This window comes from Phalacrocorax carbo, chromosome 4, assembly GCF_963921805.1.
Source record: "Phalacrocorax carbo chromosome 4, bPhaCar2.1, whole genome shotgun sequence".
Lineage (NCBI taxonomy): Eukaryota > Metazoa > Chordata > Aves > Suliformes > Phalacrocoracidae > Phalacrocorax > Phalacrocorax carbo.
In genome coordinates this window covers 17,695,372-17,720,142 of record NC_087516.1, presented here as the reverse complement: position 1 = coordinate 17,720,142, position 24,771 = coordinate 17,695,372, and the positions used below count along the sequence as shown (strand labels likewise).

General features: G+C 39.5%; 1 protein-coding gene across 13 annotated transcripts in view; it reads left to right on the top strand.

Moving 5' to 3' along the window:
• Nucleotides 1–468: 468 nt before the first annotated feature.
• Nucleotides 469–24,771, top strand: part of LDB2 (LIM domain binding 2) — a 225,285-nt gene continuing 200,982 nt past the window's right edge. For 4 of the 13 annotated variants that reach the window (XM_064449190.1, XM_064449193.1, XM_064449191.1 and 1 more), the window contains exon 1: nucleotides 470–970. In XM_064449190.1, the coding sequence (XP_064305260.1) occupies nucleotides 839–970 (132 nt within the window). In that variant the 5' untranslated portion in view covers nucleotides 470–838. Of the gene's footprint in view, nucleotides 971–24,771 lie in introns of all 13 variants that reach the window. The other 9 variants (XM_064449186.1, XM_064449194.1, XM_064449195.1 and 6 more) reach the window with 6 other exon arrangements.

Here is a 24,771-nt window from a genome sequence, read left to right as displayed (position 1 = left end):
TCTGCGATTAGGGTCTGACCGCTCTCCATTGTGTGAAGTGCGGTGTAGGGGGGTGATGCCTTTGTGCGGGCTCCCCGGCCATCCCGCCCCCGGTGCGGCACCGAGGCCGCCCCCCCCCGGCCCCCCAAACTGTTGCTGTGAGGCGCAACCCCTCTCCCGCCTTTCCCTCCCCCCCGCCCCGGGCAAGGCCGGGCCGGGGTGGCGAGGGCTGCCGAGGCCCCGGTAGCCCGGCACAGCCTCTCCGAGCGGGCTGGGCTGAGCTGGGCTGAGCTGGGCTGAGCTACGGGCGGCCGCCCGGGAGCGGCTGAATCACCAGGCGAAGGCGGCGGGGATAGTCGTGGCCTGTGTTTATGTATTTTGTAGTAATCACATTTCTGACATTACCCAAGCGTGCTCCTGGCAGAGGGTGATTGGCTCAGGCAGCTTTTAAACCACCTATATGCTAACAAGCCTTGCTGCCAGGTTCCTGAGGGGTCCTGGCTGGGAAAAATTAAACCCAAACCTTAGACCTCTGTCAGGCGGAGAGGAAAATTATATTTTTGAACTAGTCTCCAGCGCGGACAGGAAATGACCCCTCCAGAAACTGCTGCTTTAAACCGGAGCGGCGGTGCCTGAAGCTGCCCAGTGCCTCTCCCCCCGCGGAGCCGTGCGCTCCCGCTCCGCTCCCCCCGCCTCCCGCTACCGAGGGCTCCCACGGCAGCTCCCAGCCAGTGCGTGCAGCCTGGATGTGTGTGTGTGTGCGCGCTGCTACTTTGTACTGTGAAGAACACACAGCCCATGTGCTCTGTATGGATGTTGATGATACTCTGTGTAGCTTGAATCTCTGCAAGCAGGCAAGATGTCCAGCACACCACATGACCCTTTCTATTCTTCTCCTTTTGGCCCATTTTATAGGAGACACACACCGTACATGGTGCAACCAGAGTACCGAATATATGAAATGAACAAGAGGCTGCAGTCGCGGACGGAGGTAAGTCCCTCAGCCTTGTTTTCCTGTGCATGGACCGTGGTAGGTTTCAGCCCGAATTCCAGCTCAAGCGTCCCACTAGGCAGTACAGTATATGCAGGCACGAACCCTAATTAATTTAGTAGTTTAATTGGGTAATCCCTCATTATGTTTCCACGCAGAGCAACTCTTTGAGGAGATACCAGCTTAGGCTGAAATCCTGAAATTACAGTATAGCACTTCAGGATGATTATAATGCTGGTCTCAGGAAATTTCTTTGCCTCAGTGTGTTGTTTGCTCAGGATCTGTCCTGCTGGCAGTTGCGGCTATAATATCACAAGGTATCGCTTGAGCTTTTGCACAAAACTAATTCAGAAATGTTGCAGGTTAAGGGGGAGAGAAGAACCTTTCTCTGGTTTTGTTTTGTAAACTCGTTAAAATGCAACATGAAAGATAACAGGAAACAGGAGTGGAGTTTTAAAAACTTATTCCTAGGCTGCGCTTAAAGAACACATGTTCGGGACGACCGACAAGAGAAATTCATGTTTACGTTTAGAATGCAGTTGCTTTTAATGAGAGAGCCGATCGGTTCACGACTTTATCATATAGCTGTCAAAAGTACCCAATTAATGTAAACTACATTCACCGTTGGTTGTGCTTTGTATAATCTGTTAGTGGTTTGTACACCCTGCCTTCTACACCCAGATCAGCCACCACAAAGAATATGCTGAATGGCAAGGGGGAAACACTTTTGTCACTTAAAAAAAATAGTGGAGGCTGCGTCTTGTTATTTATGTGGTTAAATCAAGCACACTTTTTAGTCTGTTGAAGTAAAAACTGTGTGGACTGAATCAGGCTGCATTTCTGCCCATGTGTCTGTGTTTGTGCAGCAAACATTCTTGGTGCTGCAATTTTTCAGAGTAGTTTACTAGCGGTGCCCTGAAAACACTTTTAAAAAGTATTAATCTTTTGTGGTGGATGGCTTTACATAGAGGCAGATATCGGCCAGATTCATGCCTTGAAGCATGGTAAAGGATCTCAGATTGAGCTGTTTGTTGTGTTGTAATTCTTTAAGAGAACATGAGGATATCATACAATAAAACACACATGCCTGAATTGTCAGCTAAGCCATGGAGAATCTGTGACGTTTAATGTATATGATACAGCTAACGAGATGTGACCTGCTTTCTGATTGGGTAACCGCTACGGGGTAACTGCTTTTCTGACACTGTTATCACTGCTGGTCTTAAAACATTGCTGGGGACTAACTGGTAAATACACTTTGTGTTAGCTGAAAACTCCAAGCAGCTCACTGCTCCCAAAATCATGGCAACTGTTTGGCAGTTTTGCCCCAAGTTGGTGGTTGCAGAGGGTCGCTGCCATTGAGACAGGATGAGAGGGCTGGGGGGTTATTGGCTGCTATTTATCTGTCAGTGCCTTGCAACTCTGTTCCTTACATTCCTGTGCATAATAATGTAATAATTTCTAGACTTTTTCAAGTGAAAAGAAGAAATATGTATCATTAAGTGATTCTTTCAGGGTTTTCTATATAAGCTGTTCTGAAAAGCTGTCAGTGCTAATTTAGCCTTTTTACATATTATTTTAGTGGTACTTTTAATAATTGACCAGTTTCTGATCGCAGCTCCTTTACAAATATTGCACTAGAAAAGTTTTTGAGGGACTTGTGAAACAACTTCCCCCTCCTGCGTTGCTGAGGTGTGCTGAGTTAGACTTCAGCATGTTTAATTGCAGTTTTTGCTGTGCACATTCACATGGATTGTTGTGGGCAAAAAGTTATAACCTGCTCTGCCTTGCTAGTACTGCCATAGGTTTCAGCAGAATTTTTCTTTGACAGTGCTTAGTTAATGAAGGCCTTATGCTCCAGTATTTCTTTCATTTGCTCAGAGTAAAAATACTTTTGCCTGGTGATGGTTCAATGTTTACTTTCTGGTTCTCTGTTTTTTAATTTCTGAGCTCTGTGCTGTAAGCATTGTTGTTTGTTGAAATGTGTTTTCTGGCTAGCTTCAGCTCATCTCCTTCATCCTCCAATTAAAACACCTTCCTTAATAAAAAAAAAATTAAATCAGTTTCCCGGGACACTTACAGTGACTAGGTGTGGACAGCCTGCAAAGAATCATGCTGGCTGCTGAGGCAGGCTGGGAGTGGAAGTTTCACATTAATTTTATGCACTTCCAAGCATGTTTGGGATTGGGAGCTGAAGACTTCTGGAGCATGTATAACTAGCTCTGAATTTTTTGAATCCAGACCGATGGAGCCCTGCATGTCATGGAAGGAATGTGCTTGTGCTGTGGGTGATACAGGCTCTTGTGCATGAACGTTTCTCTCCAGGCAGTCTTTGGAATAATGTAGGCACTGGTCTCTGAAGGAGGCTGCTTGTACTCTGTGAGCCCCAGGGGGTAGGTGAGCACAAGCAAAGCAGCTTAAGGGGAAAGGAATTACAAAGAAACTCTCCAAAAGACTGGGGGTAGCAAGCTGGCAGATTCCACTTGGGCCCAACTTCTGGAGACCACCAGTGGCGAGTGAGAATGTGTTAAAAAATTGAGAACCTACAGCTCTTATCCCAAATATATCCTTGGAAAGCCTTTGGGATTTTCCTGTTTTCCTACAAAGTAAAATTGTTCTTAATAATCCTTTAGAGTTGGATTCTCTGCTGTCCTTTGCAGCGGTGGAAGTTCCACGGCAGAGCAAAGTGTACATAAGTTGGCTTAGTTGTAGAGAGGATGGGTGGAGAGCCTAATAAAGGAGTATCTGTATACCATGTCTATCTGTTTTCTCCCCTCTGTCTGTACAGCCCACCTTTGTAGTGAATTCCTGTAGCTGCTCCCCAGAACTTGCAGGTAGGTGAGAAATGATTCCAAAAAAGCAATGGGCTGGTGGAGACACTGTTAGGAAATCCACCAGTAAATGCCTTTTCTACTCCTTCTCTCCCAGCAGCGGGGTCTACAGTATGTTGGGGGAGGTAGAAGTGTCCTCAAAGTGGCTCTACACTTGGGGACCCTCGCTGAGAAATCCACTGTGTCCACTCTGGTTTGTGTCAGTGTTGGGTGGAAGGGAATAATAGTTGGTGTGAAGGATGTGCTCCGTGTATTAAGCAGACTAAGTACAGAGGGATAAATAAAGGACATTTAGATGCAGCATGTCTGTCTTTGTTTTTCTTATTTTCTTTAGGAAGAAATGGTAGTCATGAAAGTAGAGAATTAGCAACTCTAGCCTCTGCTAGATGTGCAAACTTTTGCTCTCCAAACTTCTTACAACTTTATGGCCTCCTCAGGCAAAACCTACAACTGCCTTTTTAAATTCAGGGTCAGTCTTAGGCGAAGAATTCCAATCACACCCAGGCAGGGGGTGGTTTTATGATGTAAGTACTGGCAAAAGTCCACCACCTAGCTAATTCTTATGTGATCTAAAGTAAATTAGGGAGTCTGAGTTACTGGTGTACAGGAACACCTTACCTTCCTTAAAAGTTGTTCAAAGAAATCTAATCTGGTAATACTTTTCTCTAAATGGAAATTAGTACATGGTTTCTTAATAATACTTTGGGAGTGTCTGGTGCCATTTTGTAATGCATCAACAATCCTGATTTAAAGAAGTAAAATGAATATTTAAATGTTTAATAATCTCTGGCAGATATAAAGATAAATCTTATTTACTTCTATCATAGTTGATTAACTTTCTGGTTAGCCAAAATGCAGCTGTTTCCTTGCTCAGTGTGCAGTTTTAAGGATTTCATTACCATTCATTCAAACTCAGTTTATCTTAATATTCTTAGATCTGTGTTAGTTTAACATTTCAGGAAAGCAATCCTGTTGTGGCATAATCAGCAGTTTCTAAAGTTCTAGGTAGCAATACACGACATAGGTAAATTAGCTTAAATATCTTCTCTGTTTTTCATAAAAATTGATGTTTAAAAAAAGCCTCTTTTCCCCTTTGATGTTGTAAATCCTTTTCTGTTCTAATTTTTAATCATTTGAAATTGCTCACACTTAAAAGAAAACAAAAGGTGATTATATCTTGTCTATAATTATTTTTCAGTAACATTACAATGCACTGTGGAGAGATCACTTGAAGTTGCTGGCGGCTTAAAGTTTGAGGCGTTTCTTTATTGCCAATAATCAAAGAAATGTATCAAGCCTTTCACTGGTTTATTTAGTCCCCTATACTGTTAGCACTTTTGCGTATCACGATATATTAAATTCACCTGTGTATCTCTCGCACTACAAGAGGTTATGCTTTACATCACCATTATATGCAAAACACAGCTTTCCTTCGGGCTAGGAGAGCAGTGTTTTAAGGGTGACTAGAGAACTTGATTAGTAGCATATTTGTTTTAGAGACAATTAGCTTAATCAAATCATATTAAACTGTATAGTGAATTTAACAAAAGCAGAGATTTCATGATGAAAGAAAATGTAAAGAAAATTAAAAGGAAAATAAAGGAGGATGTTATTATTTAAAAGCTACTAAATGGACTGGAAGCTTGCAGAGACATTCATATTCAACCAAATATTTAAAGGAAATCAAAGCAAAACAAAATTTCTACAGTTTAATGGAAGTCTCTTATTTTACTTCCTCACATTGCTATCTGATGAAATAATCTTTTCTTCTTCTTCCTGATACATTTTTAATAGATTAGTCATGAAAATCTATGTTGTGACATCACTTTTGTTCACATAGCAACTTAGTATCACAAACAGATATCTCATATTGTGTACATAAGTCTGAGTTTGTCCAATGAGTTTGTTTCGTTGAGGGGAAAACACATAAACTTTTGTCTCACAGTATTTTTGAGGAAATATTCTTTCACCCACAAATACACTAATACTTAGCAATTCTAGGAACATGAGCAAAGTATTTTAAAAGAGTACTTATAAACCGTGCTTTGCTGAAACTAAAAGGTCAGTTTAAAAAAAACAACCAACCCTTGAACTCCTTTAGGCAGACACTGATTTCAGAATGGATTCAAGGCTCTTACTACTGATTGTCTTTTATTTCATATATTTTTTCTTCCCTCTTAAAAATTTGAGTTGCAGCTGTTTTCAATTAAAATTGTTACAAACTAACAATTCTTATGAGGCTGGGGAAGAAAAAAAAAGACTCTACTTCCTTTCCATGCTGATCCTTAGCTTACAACCAGGGATGTCTTGCTGCTTCCCACCCCCCCACCCCCAAAGTTATAATATAGAATGTAAACTGCACGCATAAGGAAGAGGGAGCTTTTGGAGGCAGGGGCTGGTGAGGAGGGAGAGACAGTCAGTGTGAAAGTGCAAGAATGGATCTCCTCTGCAAATGATGCTTACTAGATCATTTTCTATAAAGAAACCTTTTCAACCCTTCCTTTTATCTTTTTCATTCTTTACTCTTTAAACCATAAATCCACTTAAAAAAACTTAAACTTGGTCTTTCCCTGATGTAAACAAGATTTACTATGCAGACCCAGTCTCAAAAATAGAAGCCTCTGGATGGTGAGAAGGAACAAAATCGAGATTATAACAAAGGCCCAGTCCTGTGCTTGTATTTAAGCTGGAGTTTTGCCTGCAGTAGGACTGCAAGATCACATTAAAAAAATATCATTTGTTTTTGGTATATACACTTTCTTTGTTTATAGAAAAAGGTTATGGGTAGATTGCTAAACTCATTGCAATATTTTTAGCTGGAATCCTCACTTCAGATGGTATTTTTTTTGTATCTTTTTGCCAAAAGTTGCATATCTTCTGTAAACAGGCATTCCAACCCTGCCGATACTTTGTTCGGTTGCTTCCTCCCCAAGAAGAGCTTGCTTTCCTGCACTGTACTGTGTAAACAGGCCAGCATATATCCTCAGTTTTGCTGGGTGCTCTTTTCCAAAAGTTGTTTCTGGGCTACTTGAAGCCTTGCAGGAATCATCCTGGCAGGGACAAGGTTGCCCCAAAGTGGCTGATGATCTGCCTCCACAAAAGACTGTGGTAGGGCAGGGCCTGTTGGCCAGGTCTCAGTGGTCTTATTTATTAGGCAAAATCATTAGTGAAAGAAACCTCCCTGAAGCCCTGGCTGAAATCTTCTCCCTAGGTTTGTGTCTTTCTTTTATCCAGTACATTCCTTCTGTGTTTGGTTGCTCTTATAATTTCAGAGAAAAAGTACTTCATGGTCAAAATACTGTTTCCATTTCAGTTACATTTTGGTGGACGGCCATGCCCTTCCAAACTAAAGCCAAGCTAAAGTAAGTTCCTGATCTAAGCCGAATAGTATACTTGGTACTCCTGAGGTAACTGGGATCAACTAGAGCCACCTGCAGACCATAAACCTCAGTATGGGAACAATTGATGCTTCTGGAGACAACTCTGGCACTTTTGTACCTTATGGGGCTAGTGAGAAATCACTGACCTGGAAAAATGAGACCTTTGCAGAACAGAATGTGAACTAAGGCTTGTTGGCTTTCTAAGCTTATCACCTCTTCAGAACTCGAGGGTGTTGGTAATGCAGTCTTTGCAAAGGCCATAAATTTTACAGGAGCAGGCTGTCCACTCCATGAGACTTAGGTTGCCTTGGCACCACCTTGCTGTTTATACACCATTGTCAGGATGGCATACTCATGATGAAGCTGGTGTTCCCATCTGCATCATACAGACTTGAAGCATAAGACTCGAGCGCAGCAGACTTCTTTATGAGTAACTCTGATAACTAGAGCCAAAACATAAGTATGAAACTGGAACTTCTCCCTAAGGTCTTTCTGTTGTCAATATTCACATCTAGGTGCTTGGCCAGGGCAGAGTCACAAACTCACAACTGACACAGTAAAGCCGTAACTTTACATAGGTTTTGAAATGCACTTAAAATCTACTGCCTGGTTACCTGCAAACTAAATAATTTGGTCTTTGCATCCTTCTAAGCAACTAATAAATCAGAATATTGCTGTAATATCTATCACACATGATCTGCCTTACCTGCAAATATCCACCTTTCCTGATTCTAAGCCACAGTGTCTGTTTGCCAAGGCTAGTTAGCTGAGCCAAAACACTAAAATCTGTGTGTACCATTTGTGTGTGTGTTTAAAAAGGGAAGGGGCAAATCTAATCTTTTGGTATAGTTTTGCATCAGATTACTCTTGTACAGCAGTTTCAATATCTGCCCAGATCTGGTCCATTTTACACAACTGCTAGCTGCAGACTAGAGCATCCTTCATGACCCAGAAGGATTGCACAGGCTAGTTGGATGACCTTATCTGTTGCATTGAGAGGGCAAATGAAACATTATGTGTATATAAAAGTGATCATATTTGGAACCCCTGATTAAGGCAAACCCAAGAACAGACCTAATTGTAGATCCACTGTGCTCATTCTTCAAAAACTAAATACCTGGAAAAAACCAGCTGTCCCCGTTTGAGTATTATTATGTGCAGTCTTATATCTCCTGTGCAGCAGACTATTTTTACTTTTGGACTTTCAAATGTTTGTTTTTCCTAACTACATTTTTTATTAGGTTATTTTCTAAAGTAGTAAATTGAGAAAATTATGACTTCCAGTACATTGCGTAAAGTATTTCATGTACCTTATTTTGATTCTTGTTCCTTTTGTCTCAGCCATTAGCAGAAGATTATATCAGAGAGTTGCCATCTGTCCTAGAGCAGGTTACAAAGAGATTTCTGAAATATTAATGACCACATTATACAAAAAGAAATATTCTAAATCTTTAAATACAGTAGTGACATGGAGAGAGGAAAATGCTCAGAAAACAAGGAAGTAAATAGAGTGAAACTTTTTAGTTTTATTACTGTTTAAGCTGAAGCATCCTCACCATATTCCATCCCTCAGGAAGGCAGGCAGTAGCACCAGCATTCCTAACCTTCTCCTCTTCTACAGACTGGAGATCCTCCAGGGTGCAATTGGCAAGGCAGGCATGAAACCTGCTCTGCCGCTAAGTTTGCAACCAGGGTAGTATTTTACAGGTAGAAAAACGGAATATGAAATGCCTCACACTTAGAATGCTATGTTTTCTTCATGCCGTTTACAGAAGTTGTATGCATGGGTTGTGCAGCAGTGGAAGAAGGCCTATAGCTGTCTCTTTTACTCCATCCCCCATGCTCTGATAGTAACTTGCCATTTCGGAGCAGTGTCACCATCTTTCATAATTCTTGTATCCACTCTTAAGTACCAAAAATATTTCCATGTTACTCTATTTCACATCACAATAATGTTATTGTGACGAGAAAGGAAAAGAACTGCTGTGAAATAATTCCTTCAGAACAAATGAAAATTCTTCTTGTTCAAGTTGTTCAGTGTCTTACCGGAGGGACCCTCCTTCCCTTTGGTGCTCGGCCAGCATTTCTTCACCTTTGTTCTTTGCCCTACCAGGCTGTTAAAAACATTGGCACAATATAGATTCTATATGTGCATTTGCAACCATACAACCTGCTGCAGTGGATGAAGGTGATACAATAGGTCTATCACTTCTACTTAGACTTAATCACTGGAGTATCGGTTAACCCTTAGGGTAATTAGGTAATAATGTTGTTGCTGTGATATGAAGTATCATTTTAAGCAATTAGAAGTTCAAATTTAATGTGCTGCAATTATGCATTATATAGCGCATCTATCCATTTTACAGAACAAAAATTACCATATGTTTTGTGGGAAGCTTGGCATTTTGCACTGACTGGAGTTCTGCTTATATTTACGAACAGCATGCATGTAAACTATGGTAATAACGCTTTGAAGGCCACACCTATGCACATTGCTGATTATGTTAAAAAGCATAGGCCCGTTTTAATGAATGTGTTGGCATGAATAATGGGACATGAAAAGCCAACACACTGGGTAAAGGTTCATTACCTGAGTGCAGCAAATACTACATGCAAAATTTCCATGACTATTCACTTGAGTTTAACAGTGAATTTGCTTGGCTATGCTCATGTTCTTTATGCATTTCGGTGAATGTTTGATCAATGGAGTATTATTCTTACAAATAATTGCAGAATGCAAATTTCAATTTGTTAAGCATTCTGGAAAGAAGTTGCTTACTTTATACAGGCTAAGCTGAGAGGCAGTGTTTCCTGTTTGAGTTTCCAAAACCGCCCAGATAGAACCATGATACTTAGAAATTAAATACACCAGAAAAGAATCTCTGATTGCTTTGCAGTGAGGACTGACTGGTGTACGAATGTAAAGCAAATTAATGACAATGACTAGTGGCAATGGGAAAATTACAGGTCAGTAAATACGATGTACATGCATATTTTTTTTCATGGGACAGGGCACTGCTTACCGTGCAGTTACTGTAGAAAAATGTAATAAGAATAAATTGGTGAAAAAATTCAGAGCTTCGTGGCATTTTAAGCTCTAGCTCCGTCTGTGCTCATCTGGTCAAGGATGAGAAACAGTAACACACAATATATGACCAATCGCAACATATAGTGTTAGAAGAATATTACATGCTTACAGCACACTGCTTGTTATGAAAGACAAGCAAAAATGTCTTACATTTAATAATTAATGCATTCAAATAAATTGTTATTAATTCATAGCAACTCTGCATAGAACAAAGTGGAATTCGTAAAATTTATTATTTGGTGTGAATTATTAGCTCATCTTTTTTCAGTACCTCTTAACACTCTGTCAGGGTTAATAATGCAAAGTAAAAAGATCAGTCAAGATGCCAGCGCACCAAGTACATCTCTTCTGTGACGGTGCTGTAAGATTATTTAACACCCACATCAAGAGCATCCTGAAGCAACCCAGTTACACCTTGACTGATTGTTTCATCCAAAGGGCTGCACTTCTAAATACGCAGCGTAGCACAGACTTCCTCGTACAGAGCGGTGTTAGCACTGGTATGTAACCTGAAGCCACAACCTGCGTGTCTAGACTGACAAGAATCCTACCAGTTGAGCCACTGTGACACCTTGTGGCTTATGAAGCAACACAAGCATATTTTAGAAAACTAACAGGTAAAAGCCAGAGGTTAAGGCGTGTTGATAAATGCCCTCTTTTACGGCAGTCAGCAGAAATCTCCTTGCTGAGTTACTTTATGTTTTTGAGATACAGCTAAATTAAACAGTAGTGGGCTCATTTCCGTCTGGGTCCTTATACTATGTATGTTACTGTGAAGTGTATTAAGATGGGGCATCATTTCACTAAGTCTGACCTGCTGTTATTATCTCCAGTGCTCTGGTGTTTGCTCATCATTCAGATTACATAAAGAAACACTGTTTTGGCTGCAGTACAGGGTAAATATTTTATTTGTTTGCAACCATTAATTTGGTTAACCAAAAGAACACTTGAAGAGAGTAAAGTACTTTTTGGTACTGACTATGTTAAAACAGTGTTAAAAGTAACTAAGATAGAATAAGCGTTTGGCAATGGGCAAGCAGCTCTGTAAAGCCTAGAACTTGGGTTTAAATAGCTCAGTATTTCAGTTGTGGATAAATCAGTAACTACAATGAAGCTGCTGAGAAATTCTCAATAAACTTAAAATTGGTCCAATAATGCATGGAGCTGAGAAGGAACTCTGCATCTGTAAAGCCTCGGGTCCTCACGTTACCCCGCACTAATCTCCTGATTGTCACTTTTTAGGTCTTCAAACAAGTCCATTCATGTTTTCTTCCATAAGGATCCTGAGAATTTCAGAGGAGTTTCCCATAAACTCATGTATTATGTCCCGCAGCCCTTTGCTTGGCTCTGACGCTTTCAAGAACTTGGCAACGACTGGGCTGAAATGGTTGCCTTCTCTTGCCAAATACCAACTCATTGCTGAATACACTCCCTTACAATGCAAGGGGTCTGCATCTCTCTATTGTCCCTTATCTTCAGGTACATCCACAGTGCTATCACTTAAACGTAATACGTAGACGTGCAGGCCCAGACTTGTATTTAACTTGCTGGTGTGGGAAGCAGTAGCAGCACAGAGCTGAGGACATTCAGTCTGCCTTATTTCATGCATAGGTATTTTGATCCTTTGCTGAGATTTATGCTCTTCAAGTTAGGTGGCTGCTGATGCTTACATACAACCCTGTCTTCATGATGTGTACCATTCTATTTATTATAAGGTTCTGGGGCTGGCACCACCTTCTGTGCTCTTGTTCAGTGCTAGCACCATGGAGTTTTGGTCTGTATCTGCAGCTTGTTTTTAATACTCTGCTATGTATCGTAGCTAACTAAAGGCTAAAAGTAGATAGTAGTATTTAAAATATTCAGATTTGGATTTGAAAGTATACCATGTTCATGTTGATTTCACAAATAAAAATGTTTTAATTGATATTACATATATTTATGCACAACAAAGAATTACCTGACTAGAAAATACGATAATACCGTGGTTCTTGGAAGGCAACTGTTTAATGTTATTAACACATTTCATTATTTCTCAAATAATTCAGCACATCCGTGCAAACCTACTGGCTTTACCAAGAAAGTACAAATATATTTTAGGGCAGCATTCTGCCAGTTGATTCGTACATCTGATATTGTTATTAAATCTATTACTTTTTTAGTGTGATTCTTCAGTAGTTTCATATCAATCAAAGAAGCTCATTCCAAGTCCATTTGCTCTTAACAGTGGAAAGACTATCTTATCTTAAATTCCACAGGAAAAGCATATTCTTCTTGATGGGAGATGGTGCTGTGGAATATGTATCTTATTTCACGAGGATTTGGGGAGGGAATATGGTAAAGTCTTGTAATAAGTAAGTTCTTGTAGTAAATAAGTAGAGATGAACCAGAGAGGATGTTCTAGGGAAGAAAGGCAACACTTATTTTTTCTTTTATTGTTTGCACTCTACTGATTTAATTAGCCAGTGAGAACAGACCCATTTCGAATATTAAAAAGACAAAATCAACTCCCCCCCCTCCCCCATCCCCACATCTGTTGCTTTTCGGAGATTTCTTACAGTACCAAAACTACCCAGTGTCTAATGGATTTTGCTTTTTAACAGACATTACCTGTGTTTGCTTGCAAATAAATAAGGTAGTTATAAATATTTTATTCTGTTTCTGAGGGAAAGGTGCTGTTTAAATTATCATTTTGAAAGAAACCTGGCTACCTTAAGCAAAACTAAAACATTTCTGGTGTTACACACATGAAGGTAGTCACAGTCTTGATACATTTCTGAGTGGTGATCTAGTAGTAATATCTTAATAATTACCATATTATAGAAACTTAAATCATTCCTGAGACTGCTGCAAGTTGCAAAGAATGGAGTCCTTTGTGGGGTTATGCATTGGTCAGGAGTAGGAGAGCAGAGATGGGTAAAACTACTGAAATGCTCTCTGCTCTCCTTCATTATGCTACTGCCTTCTGCAGTATCAATTAGATGGACTGAATTTCAATAAGGAAGTGAAGCAGTTCGCTGCACCTCTGCTGGGTTAGGCCCACCCCTGCACAGGAGCTAGACCCTTCTTTCTAATCACAGTCTAGAATATGAATATTAATGCCTCATCCAGATCACAGTATTGGAGGACCAAGGGTTCCTTTTCCTGCTCAGTGCACATCCTATTTTGGGACCTTTCATCATGTTTCATCATTCCCTTAGCTTTGTTTAATGCTGCACCTAAAGACAGCATCGAAAAAGGGTGGATTTTTTCAATAGTTTTTTCTCACAATTTTTATAGTCATATAGTACCTACTTTATCAAAATATTTTTCCGGTTGAGAGGAAAGAACTCTCCCAATTTTGCGGAAGGTGGCTTTTTAGAAACACAATTACCTACATAATTTTCAAGATTATTATTAGGAAGTATATGAAACTATTAGGACCATGGGAACTTGAATAAACCCACCTGGTGTGCAAATTTTGTTACAAGAATAGCTGCACTAAGCTTGAGAACACTGAGTGTGATTATAAGAGTCAACTGAGAAATATAAATTGAGAGCTCAGCCCAGCAGTCTTTCCTTAGAGACTGATGGCACACAGATGCACAATCGCAAATAACACAGTTTGTGGGCCAATGGTGCTGTTGTGATTTAAACAAACAAAAAAAAAAAACCTTGAAAAAATATTTTTTTCTCTATCACAAGCTTCCTAGATTTGTTTCAGGCTGATCTTGTAACTGCGGCTCCTCATCCCATGAAAGCTTTCCGGTGTACATCAGTGAAATAAGCATTTGGCCCTCTATATGAATGTGCTAGAAGAACATGCAGAAGCTGGTTCAGCAAAAATTTGTTTTGTGGAACCTACCTATTCTAATGGGTTTAGCAATTCTAGGTGACTTAGTTCTTAGAGATGTATTTGAGGCACCTTAAAAGGGCTAGAAGAGCATATTCAGCTTTTAAGTGTTGCCCATAGTTGGCAGTGTGATAAAACCGCTTGTTCAAGGGCTTAGATGATGTTTGCACTTATCATTTCACAAATTATAAAGGTAAATAGAAAGCACGCTTAAGAAAAAGCAGCACTTGCTATTAAGGAATATTGTGTAGCAAAACAAATAACAGAAAGGGGGTGAAGTTTTTCTCAATCAGAAATTTAACTAGACAGAAATGTATTGCCCGTAAATAGGCAGAATAGTGGGTTGATCTGGCAGGCTGTATGAAGTACATCATTTAGCTGAGTTTATTTACGCATTCCTCGAAAGTGAACTCTGAAGCTTATGTTGTTAGCTGTATTAATAAATAACAAATTTTCCAAGATTTGTTATGACGTTTATTCTTCATTTGCTTGGTTTTAATACCAATCAAAACCAAATCCTGGACATTGATAGTTAATATTTTCCAGTGTTTTTCTCCAGCAGCTGCTAGCCTCTACTGCTTTACCGGGAAGGAGAAAAGAGACGATTAAATGAAATTCATAGCCTTTTAGTGTCTGCTCAGTCTGCGACTGGCAGCATGTGGGGTTTGTGGCTGCTGACCTGGCAGACTTACAGCATTTTTATGACGTCAGGTGCACACATCATGGGTCTGTGCAAGCTAAATATGTGCTTCAAACCCCTCCTCCCTGGTTGTTTTCATTTAGGAGACTAAGGATGTCTCCCAGTAAAAATCAGAGTGAAAGAATCGAGATGCTCATTAGAATTTTGAACTTGAGTGTTGGCAGCGTGGCCTCAGTTACTGGGCCCAGCAGATTTTTTTTGTAGACGCACTTTCTGTGTAGTGCTTTATTTGTTTGGTATAGTAAACAATAACTTGCTGCTTTAATAAATACGAAATGCATGCAGCTAGCAAATATGAGTTCTGCTGAAATAAAGAGCAAATTCTTCATTAACTTCAACAGCCTAGCACCGTATGTATATCTACTTTAAAGTATGGATTCCTTCAGTTTGTTATTTGTATGAACCTTTGGAGTTCTTTGGCTAAGAAAATGAGATTGAAATAATTAGCTCTACAAGGTTTAAATATGTTGACAAAATGTTACTGTCTGTTTCATACTCCGTTGTCTTTAAAACCTGTGGGTGTGTTTCAGGCCTTAAAATAAGTTTACAAAATAACAGCCACTTGGATTCATAGTTGTCTCCCTTGCATCTACTTAATGATTTATTTATTTCTAGGAATTGCATTTGAAATTCCCAGACATCTAAACCTCTTTCAGCATCAAACTGACCAGTGATCTTAAAAAATCATCTATATCGGCACCAACTCAATCATTGAAAAGGGATGGAGGAAATGAAACATCTGGGATCTATTAAGATTTTTATTTATGCTTTTAAAGGTTGAGATGTGTATTGCTGCTTGCCTTTTATGCTTTGAGCATGAATCCATTAAAGAAAGCTTTCACAACACAAACAGTTGCAAGGTAAAGTGATTTGGGCTAGAAAGCTGGGACCCCGCTACATAGTTGTAGTGGAATCACAAGGAAGGCAACAACTGCGGTGAATGTTGGGTTTTTTATTTATTGCGGCGACAGGAAGACTTTACCAGGTTCTTCCCAAAGATAACAGACTCTTCAGTTCTTTTGTGGCTTCTCACAGAAAATGCTTCACTGTTGCATTTATCTGCTTTCTATACACCATGCCTTTGAGGTGCAACCTTGTTGGAGTCTCCAGTGAAAGTGTAATGTCCTGAAACTTTCTCACTACCACAGTTTCAAATAATCTCCTACTTGCACCTTCATCGAAGGACATTGTTTCTTGTTTGCCTTTGTAATCATCTAATAATTTTGGAGGGGGAAGGAGGCTGTTCCAGGCCTCAGCAGAAGTCAGCTGAGTTTCCACAAGCTCTGTTAATTCTCTGAAGCTCCCCGGCACTTCTCTGGAGCCTGTGGAAAGAGCAGGGCACGGGATGAGGGGCTAAAGCCTCTGAGGCGCTCTGTCACCACAGTACAAGGCAGATGGTAAATACATTGTTAAAGACAGACATTTGAGCACCAGGCAATGCTGCTGCTGGGCTTTTTCGGAGGTTGGTTAAGGAAAGGTCGGAGCTGGGGTGCTGTCAGGTTTTCTGCGAGGCAGCCCCGCACCTGGACAGCCATGTAGGAATGAGGCAACTCTTGCGTTGAGGCCTACATTTTCCAGACTACAGGCTTTTATTGTTGCTTTGTAAACACACTTCTCTGCCTTGCTCCTCTTTTAGCCAATACCTTTCATTTCTAAACTAAAGAATCAAGTGGGCCAGTCTTGTTAATCAAGTGCTTGCAGCTGGCCCTTAGGGAAGGAGAAGACCCTGGAGGGGTTCCCACTGTAGGAGCCCCCAGCGAGCGCAGGCAGTATGGTAGTGCTGCCAGCGTGCAGACACCTGGGTTGGTGCACAGCGCCTGGGATTCTCAGCATCAAAAGCAAAAGCCGAAGCAATGGCTTGTGTTAACTATCAGTAAGTAACTGTATCCTATTCTCACTGGGACCAGTCACTAGAGGGGGTGAGATCTCATATATTAACCTAGAGTATTACAGGCATTTTGGAGGAAGATTGTAAATCCTATTTATAGTGGCTGGTGGAAAGAGGAGCTCATTATCAGGTAGCAGTCCTTCAGCTGAGGCTGAGTCCCCTCCCTTCCACAGAAATGTTTTTGTAGGACGTATTTGGGATTTTGTCTATGGCTTGCTGATTTTACTGGAGACTCTGAACACAATATCCGGAAAGAATTCATTGGAAACCATGTCATTTTGGGGGAAGAGGAAGGAAAAAGGATGCACACTTGCAGATAGTTGGTGCATTCAAGGTAGGCTTCCCATAGTGTGTTTTACCAGAATTTTCCATTCTTTACTTTTGGATTCAGGGAAATAAGAGAATAATACAGTAAATGGTGAAAGTTAGTTTTAGGAAGGGAAAGGTTTTCAGAAGTGACTTGCCAGAACATATACCAGTCTGACCATAAACAGAATGAATGTTTAAATACCATCTTTATAGACAGTACTAACACCAAGAGAACAGTAAAAGCAGAAGGGTTTGCTGATGCAGCATACGGTGTCTTTAAAAGGGCATTTTGAAATTTGTTGTGACCTGATGTGAGAGTTCAGGAGTAGATAACATCCTATAGTGAAGATGATTTACTTAGTTAACTTCTAGTACCTTGATGAGCTACATTTAAAACTTGCCTAGGATGTATCTAAAAAAACTATACAGAAGTAATAACTCAGTGAAAAGCTAATATATTATTTACCAACAAATGTTCCCTATATTCCAAAGATCTTAATATCCTTCAGGATTTCCCTTTGGCTGTTGTCACAAAGTACACATGAAAATGTTAGACATGTCAGCATAAAAACTTAAAGAAAAGTGAAATTAGTTGAACTTTCACCCAGAACCTGTTACTGATATGGGGAAATGCAGTGGATACAGACTATTCCACCGCTGTTTATCATTCAAAATACCGATGCTGTGGGTTTTTCCTTTAAAGTGACATTGTTAGATTTTTTTTTTTTAACAAGTTCAAATTAGCATTTCATGTTCTTTTAGAGAGATGCAGAATGTTGTAATAGCTGACAAGCTAAACCTATGCTATGAATGAAAAAGCACATTTACAAAATCTTGGAGCTAGATTGTAGCATGGCAATTCCGTGAAAGATTCTGTGTTCGCTCAATGATTAGTTGCAGCACTCTTACTAGATGTGTTTCAATTCATTTTTTGTCACTGAGAAATCGAGAAGTAGGTAGCTTATTAAAGGCGACCACATCCTTTTATGCAAATTTAATGCACTTGACAGGTTTATCATGATAAATGGTCAGGATGAGATAGTTCACGATGTATCTCTATTCTCTTTTGTGAAGATGTTCGTGTGTTGCAGGAAGTAGCCCCTTGAGAGCTCAGATCGTTAGAAGTATGTGGCAGATGGTGATGTCTGCAGAGTCTCATAGATTGCTTTGAAGTTTCTCCAAACGATGCCTTCAGTTAGTGTGTCTGAGTTTTTCAAGTTCTCTTGCTTCATCTCTCTTTTGGTGCCCTCTTGCCTCCTCCATCGTGTTGTGTCCCCAAGTTGTTCCTCATACTGGGAACATGCACCACATCCTTACAGAGTACATCTCAACTCAGTCCCCAGTCCTGTCATATCTGCCTGTAAAGTTGTTCTTCCATTAGGCATCCTGCATATTTTAAGTGCAGTGGTTCACAACAGGAAAACAATAAAACAGAACAATTGTTTTAGAGAAGTGTATCTATCATTCATGCTTTGTGTTCAGTTTTTGAGTAAACCTTTGGAGCCAACATCAGCATCAGTGTCATGTTAACTAATTCATCAGTTTTAATCAATTACCGATGTTAATTAGTCCAACTACTCTTTAGTAATGAGAAATGGTTACATTTTAATGCTGCTGCAGGGAGTCTGAAGAAACTCACAAAATGAAAAAAGGCTGCAAAGCTTTTGAAAATCGAAACCTAATTTACTGGAGTACAGCTAATGAAATAGATACAATAGAAGAGCATAAAATAATACAGGTTACAGATCTGAACAACTGTGTATTTTCAGAGCTGAATATTTTCACCTTTTTTTCAGTTGGCCTTGGTTGATCTGAGTTTGGATGGGATTCTTTTCTGAAAGCAAGTACCAAATTTCATGTAAATTTTTATAGCTGTCATATTTCCTTTGTAAGTTCACATTTTAGAATCATTCTCCTTAGGTATTTCTGTTACCACCTCTGCTACGCATAATCTTTTGTGTAATAATTGGTAATATTTAGTTAGGTATACATACATTTTTAGTGTCTAGGTTTTATTTGACATTACCCTTCTCTCAAATGCAATTCCCACAACGTGACCCCTTTTAAATACCTGTATTTGTAATGGTTTTTCAATCATGGCCTCCTGGTTCCTACTAAAACCATTAAAAATCATGTATTAATATTTCAAGTAGTAGTTTCATAATTATTGTGCTATTCTCAGACTACTGTATGCTGTGAAACAAAGCATAGCTTCTATTGAGACTAAAACCTAAATATTTCTGTTTGCATCACACTTTTACTGTTTAAACTGTCCTTGAAGGTTTTATTCTTCTTATCCCTGTAGGGGCCCTGGCTAACTATGCTGTGATACCCAGTTGCTTTTAAAAGGGAGAGCGTCAATGAACTGTGTATCACTGAGATGTGATTCAAGCAAAATTTGGGAAGTCATTAACTTCTGTGATCAGTCCAGTTTTAAAAATAGTAATTTTGAGGTTGTACTTGCAGCCATCAATCTATGACATTAACTAACCTCTTCTTGGACTGTTGGCATTTTTAATGAGGTGTCAGTAATTAAATGTTGAAGGCACATTAGTACATCTTCACCAAAATATGTTTTAGGGCCTTGTTATTATGATTTGCAAAACATTATAGTTTCATATCACCATGTAGTTTAAAAAAACAAACAAACAAACACACAAAGCCCCAAAACCCAAAACACTAAACCAAAACAAACCTGAAAAATGGTGCCACAGGCCTGACTCAGCTGCCTGTGATCTAGAAAGGGGTACTAGAGAATTGTAAAATCTCCTTGTTAAAATTCTGCTCGTGAGTTAAGGAAAAGACTGTAGTGACTTTTCTGTCTCTGTGACAGTCCCTTTGTTTCCGGTTATTGCTATAGCATGTCATCCCAAAGTGATTTATGGAATCACTTGGAATGATTCTAGATTTATTAGAATTCATCTGCAGAGCAAAGAGGGGTTTTTGCTTCTGGAATATAAAAGGACGTCTGAAATGATAGTTACAATCTTAATTTTTAAAAAATATATTTTTAACTAATATAAAAAAATATATTTTTTTACCTAATTGGTACCTCACAGTCTAGAACTACAAGAGCTATCAAAAGACTTCTTTCCTTTCCACAAATAATTCTTGCAGTTCTAATTCAGACCTGATGAACACTTTAATCGTGATGTATCTGGTACTATATTTTAATAAATTGTGTGACTGAATGCAAAGTTAGATTAACCCTCCACTCAGAGTATCTGGCTGAAATGTCACCTTTGCATTTCTTCCCCTACGTTGAACTGGCAAACTATTTGTAAATGCAAGTGAAATAATAAATATTTACCTGCTTACTGTCCTTCCTGTGAGTGCAGATTTTTCTGCAGGAATGTGGGACAGACCTGGCAGTTGATTCAGTCCATTCTGAAATCTTTGGCCTACGCCAGGTCAGCTGAATCGGTACCTGTGACTTGCTGTGCTCTACCACAGATCGTATTAAAGTGTAATGGACGAGACCATTGGAGGCAATCTGGCCATGACCAGAGGATTCATTCATTCAAATCTCACCTGTTTTATGATTCAGGTGTTAAAAATATGTCTGGCTGCCTCTTGGTTGCTGTCCTTTTGGTATGAGGCATGCTGCTTGACCTTCATTTGTTGAGCAGCATCCTTTCTTTCTAAACCTGCTTTCAGACTCAAATGTAGACCTCCTCTGACCTAACTCTTCTTGTCCACTGGTCTTGGAAAGATTGTTAATAATATGGTGCTATGTTTTAGCTAGTGAAGTTCAGTAATGAATATTACTGAATCATTTCTTAGGCTTTCTGGAGTAAGACCCAAAATACCAATATATTCACAATTTTGAATTTTTCAACTTTTATGTTAACTTTATTGTAGGTTTTTTAAATAACAGCAAAATAAGAAGCTTCTTTCAGTACTATTCTGAAAATCATCACATTCATCATACGTCCATGTCGCAAATGAATATGCTGTCACTGGTATCAGTCAATAGTGTCCCGAATAGTACATACAGTGCACACATTGTGAATCATAACCCAAATCTTTTATCTAGGGCATCTTTTGACTGTGCTTATGAGTGGATTGCTATCTGGTGATCTAGTGATCTTCAGAGAAGAAAAGCTGCTTAACTGGAGAGAAAAAAAATAGGGAAAAGGGGGGGGGGGGGGGGGGAAGGTAACGCCACTCATACTAAATGCTTCACCAATAGCTAATATCTGTGTCCACATGACTGATGTTACTTTTTAATCAATAATATGCACTGATGAAAATGAGGTTATGTATTCCAGTGTGGAAAACCCAAAATATTTACTCAACCGTCTGTTTGCTTTTATAGTAGCAAACAATCTAGACTTTTATTTGCAAACTGTGGACAAAGATGAAACACTAAAATAGCTGTGAAGTTTCCTTTTGGTTTTTTTTTGTTTTTCCTTTTTCTTTTTTTTCTGTTTGGAAATGCTTTCCACAACTGTCAGTTTAGTAAATGAACACATTTTTAAACTTTAGGCATCATACATTATAGCTATATAAACTAACCAGAATCGTTTCACTTTCAGGAATGCCAGCAAAGCTCTGAGAACTAAAGCAGACCCTAAAGCTAGCTTTAATTGTCCTGGCTGTGTGGGCACAAACAAGGAGATATGGTGCCATCTCTTCTGCATTGCTTGGCCAGCCTGCCTGGAAAGACAGATCAGGAAAGGATAGACTGGCATAAACCCTTATGCTTGGTTCCTGGGAACACCATGAAAAAACAGATTCAAACTCAGTAATACTGTGGGCCAGCTAGCAGAGTAAGGAAAATATTGGCAAAGTAACAGCTTTGGTTTAAAACAGCCTGGAGGCTTTTATTTTTCTTAGGCAGTAAGAGTAAAGATAGTTGATAGATGCTATTTAGATTAGTCAGCTTTGATGCTCTCTTTCTAATGCTAAGGATTGCCTTAAGAAAATATTTTTATTTTTTCATAGAGGAATCTTCTTCAGGACTTAACAGATGGGTTGAGAAAGGTCACCTGGTGATGATGAATAGAGTAACTCTTGTTTTTTCAGGAACGTAATTTAGTGATGAGTGTGTACGATTGGCCTGTGTGACCATCGTGTTTATACAAAGGCCAAAACTCGTACATGGCTAGAAATATGTTACTTGACTATTTTCCATGAGAGAGGAGAAGGTGAAGGGCAGAATCTACAAATATATCGGATACCTTATAGCTGTAAAATGAGACGATATTGTAGGAACCCCACATGCCCCCCAAGGATGTAAGAAAATAATATATGTATGAAAGAAAGCAACACATTGTAAGCTTCTAGGATGGTCTGCAGCCAAAAAGTGGTGATTCTACTTACTGAAATAGAATAGGCAGTGTGTTCTCAACAGGAGTTTATTGCCAAAAGGAGCAACTGAATACATATTCTATAAAAAGTATGAGTTTAGGTCCTGTGAATTTCTTGTAGTTGAATCCAATATCACTTAGGACAGCGTAGGGCCCTTGAAAATGCACAAAACCAAAACCCTAGAAAATTCTGTTGTCACTTGTCCATCCACACTCCCCATCTGATTTTGTCTAAGTTTCATGTTTGAAATTTTAGTTAAAAATAATACTGTCGGCTACATAAAAATAAAAAAGCAAGAAACCAGAATTCCTTTCCAGTAGTGCTTTAAATAGAATAAACTTTTTTTTTAAAGAAGGTCTGATATACCTTGCACTGTTTATAATGTTGTATTCAAATTTGCATAATGTTTTCTACCTGATAGTGAAAATATATTAATTTTTTTTTCAAAATGTGTTTGTGGCGGACTTCTGGGAGGGATTTTCTGGGACTAGTTGACCTGCAGGACTACTTCTACGGGCTTCATAAAGGTAACTAAGAAGACCAAGCTCCCTGTTAGTAGCCTTTTTTTTTTTTTTCCTTATAGAGGTTGGCGTACCTTACATTTAAAATTTGTAGGTATCTGCATATTAAAAAAAAAAGAAAAAGGGTGCATTATTTGGTTTCATTGTCTTATTTTAAACACTGACTCCACTGTGCAGTGTCTGGATTACAAATAAGCTGATTCATTGTCCTCTACTTGTGTCCTAATGTGCAGGCTCAGAGACCTCAACAGACATCCATTAAAGTTCATTAGCTCTGACTGTAGCTTCCAAGACTGTTTGCTAATTGATAAAAATACTAAACAAAGCCTTAAAAAGATCATCATTACCCCACCAAGGAAGAAAAAAAAAAAAAAAAAAGAAAGAAAAGGAAAAAAGGCCTGGATGCCTGAGTAGAACTGCCAGACATTATCTGTTTAAATTCTCGGAGATAGCGAGTGAGATCTGCATAGAAACTCAGAAAGAGCAGCTATAGACTGAACACTTTCTCGCATGTCAGTGCTCTCACAGGCTGGTGTGTCAGAAGAGGCTTTGCAGTTTTGTTTTTTAGGGTGTCACAAGCTAGCACAAGTGTGCAAACCTTCTACATAGCATGAAATTTTAAGAAAAACTGATCTCAGATAAGAGTACAAAAGAAGTGGGTAAATTCTGCTCTTTTCCTTCCATCTATCCTCCATATTGCTCCCATTCAGATGGAAAATTTAGACCTCATTCTCTCCTGCATAAAAATTTTTGAAAGATCAGTTTGGGATAGGGTTTTGTGTTATGTTCTCATAGACCTTCAACTATTAAGTGATCTACCATTGAGAATCTCTGCACCCATACACAAGTCTCTTTTGGTGCCTAACTTCATTGTAAATCTGGGGCCTAAATGGGTTTTTTTTCAGCACAGATTGCTGCAGAGTAGATAACTTTTTCTGTAGTTTTTATTGTACTTGGGCTTTTAGAAGCCTTTCCCCTTTCTGTGCCTTCTGTTCACACAACAATTCATTGTTTCAGCTGGGATCAGCAAAAATAAGCATGAAGTTGGATGAAGGGATGAATGGAAGGAGTGAATCTCTCAAAGCTAGCAGTGGATCTTTAGCATACGAATTACATGCTTCTTCCTTCAGCCTGTCCAACTGTTTTGGTGCCCCTGACAAAAGCTCATTGATGGGTTGGCATATCTCTCTCTTACAATGAAACAATTTTTGGATAATGTCCTAATCTGCCCGCCTAGGGTCTTGTATTAAAACTCATTGCTATTGTATCTGAGCACTTCCCAAGTGTCAGAACAACAATGATATCTCTCTCTTCCTTCCCCACCGGGGATGGAAACAGTTAGTTTGTTCTTTCCTCATAAGGGAACTTAAATGGGGTCAGAGATCCAGGATGGTTAACAATATGGTTTTGTAACTTAGCTGGATGGGTGGATTTCATACCCATTGTTGCTTTCTTCCTGCTTTGTGGTGGTTGTACACTTGCTTGCCAGCTTCCCTTCCTGGTCATTGGCACAACTCAAAAGAGGAGAGGAAGGCTCTAAGTGCCTGGTTGCAGAAGTGAGGCTGGGAAGAGTTGAGATGCTGCATGAAGCGGACTGATAAGGAAGAGGCTTGGTGACATGGTCAGATAGAGGAGTTTTAAATGGCTGAAGTCAGATCTGCTGAGAAGGATTTATTGCAGCACCAAAAGGTCATGTATTTTTTCTCTTATGAAGCCCCATAGGAATGGGCTATAGTGCAGAGAACTATGTGAAAAGCCTAATAGCAAGGAAGGGGAGCTAGTTCTCTCTCACAAACCAGTGGAGAGAAAGTCATACACTGAACTGTATTGCCAAATGTTCATGGTGGAGCCCGTATAGCTGTGCAGCTGGGTGATGTCTAGTAACTTCTTCTCCCAAAGGCAGCAACTTTAGCAAGGTCCCTCTAGTAGGCAGGTCATGCTG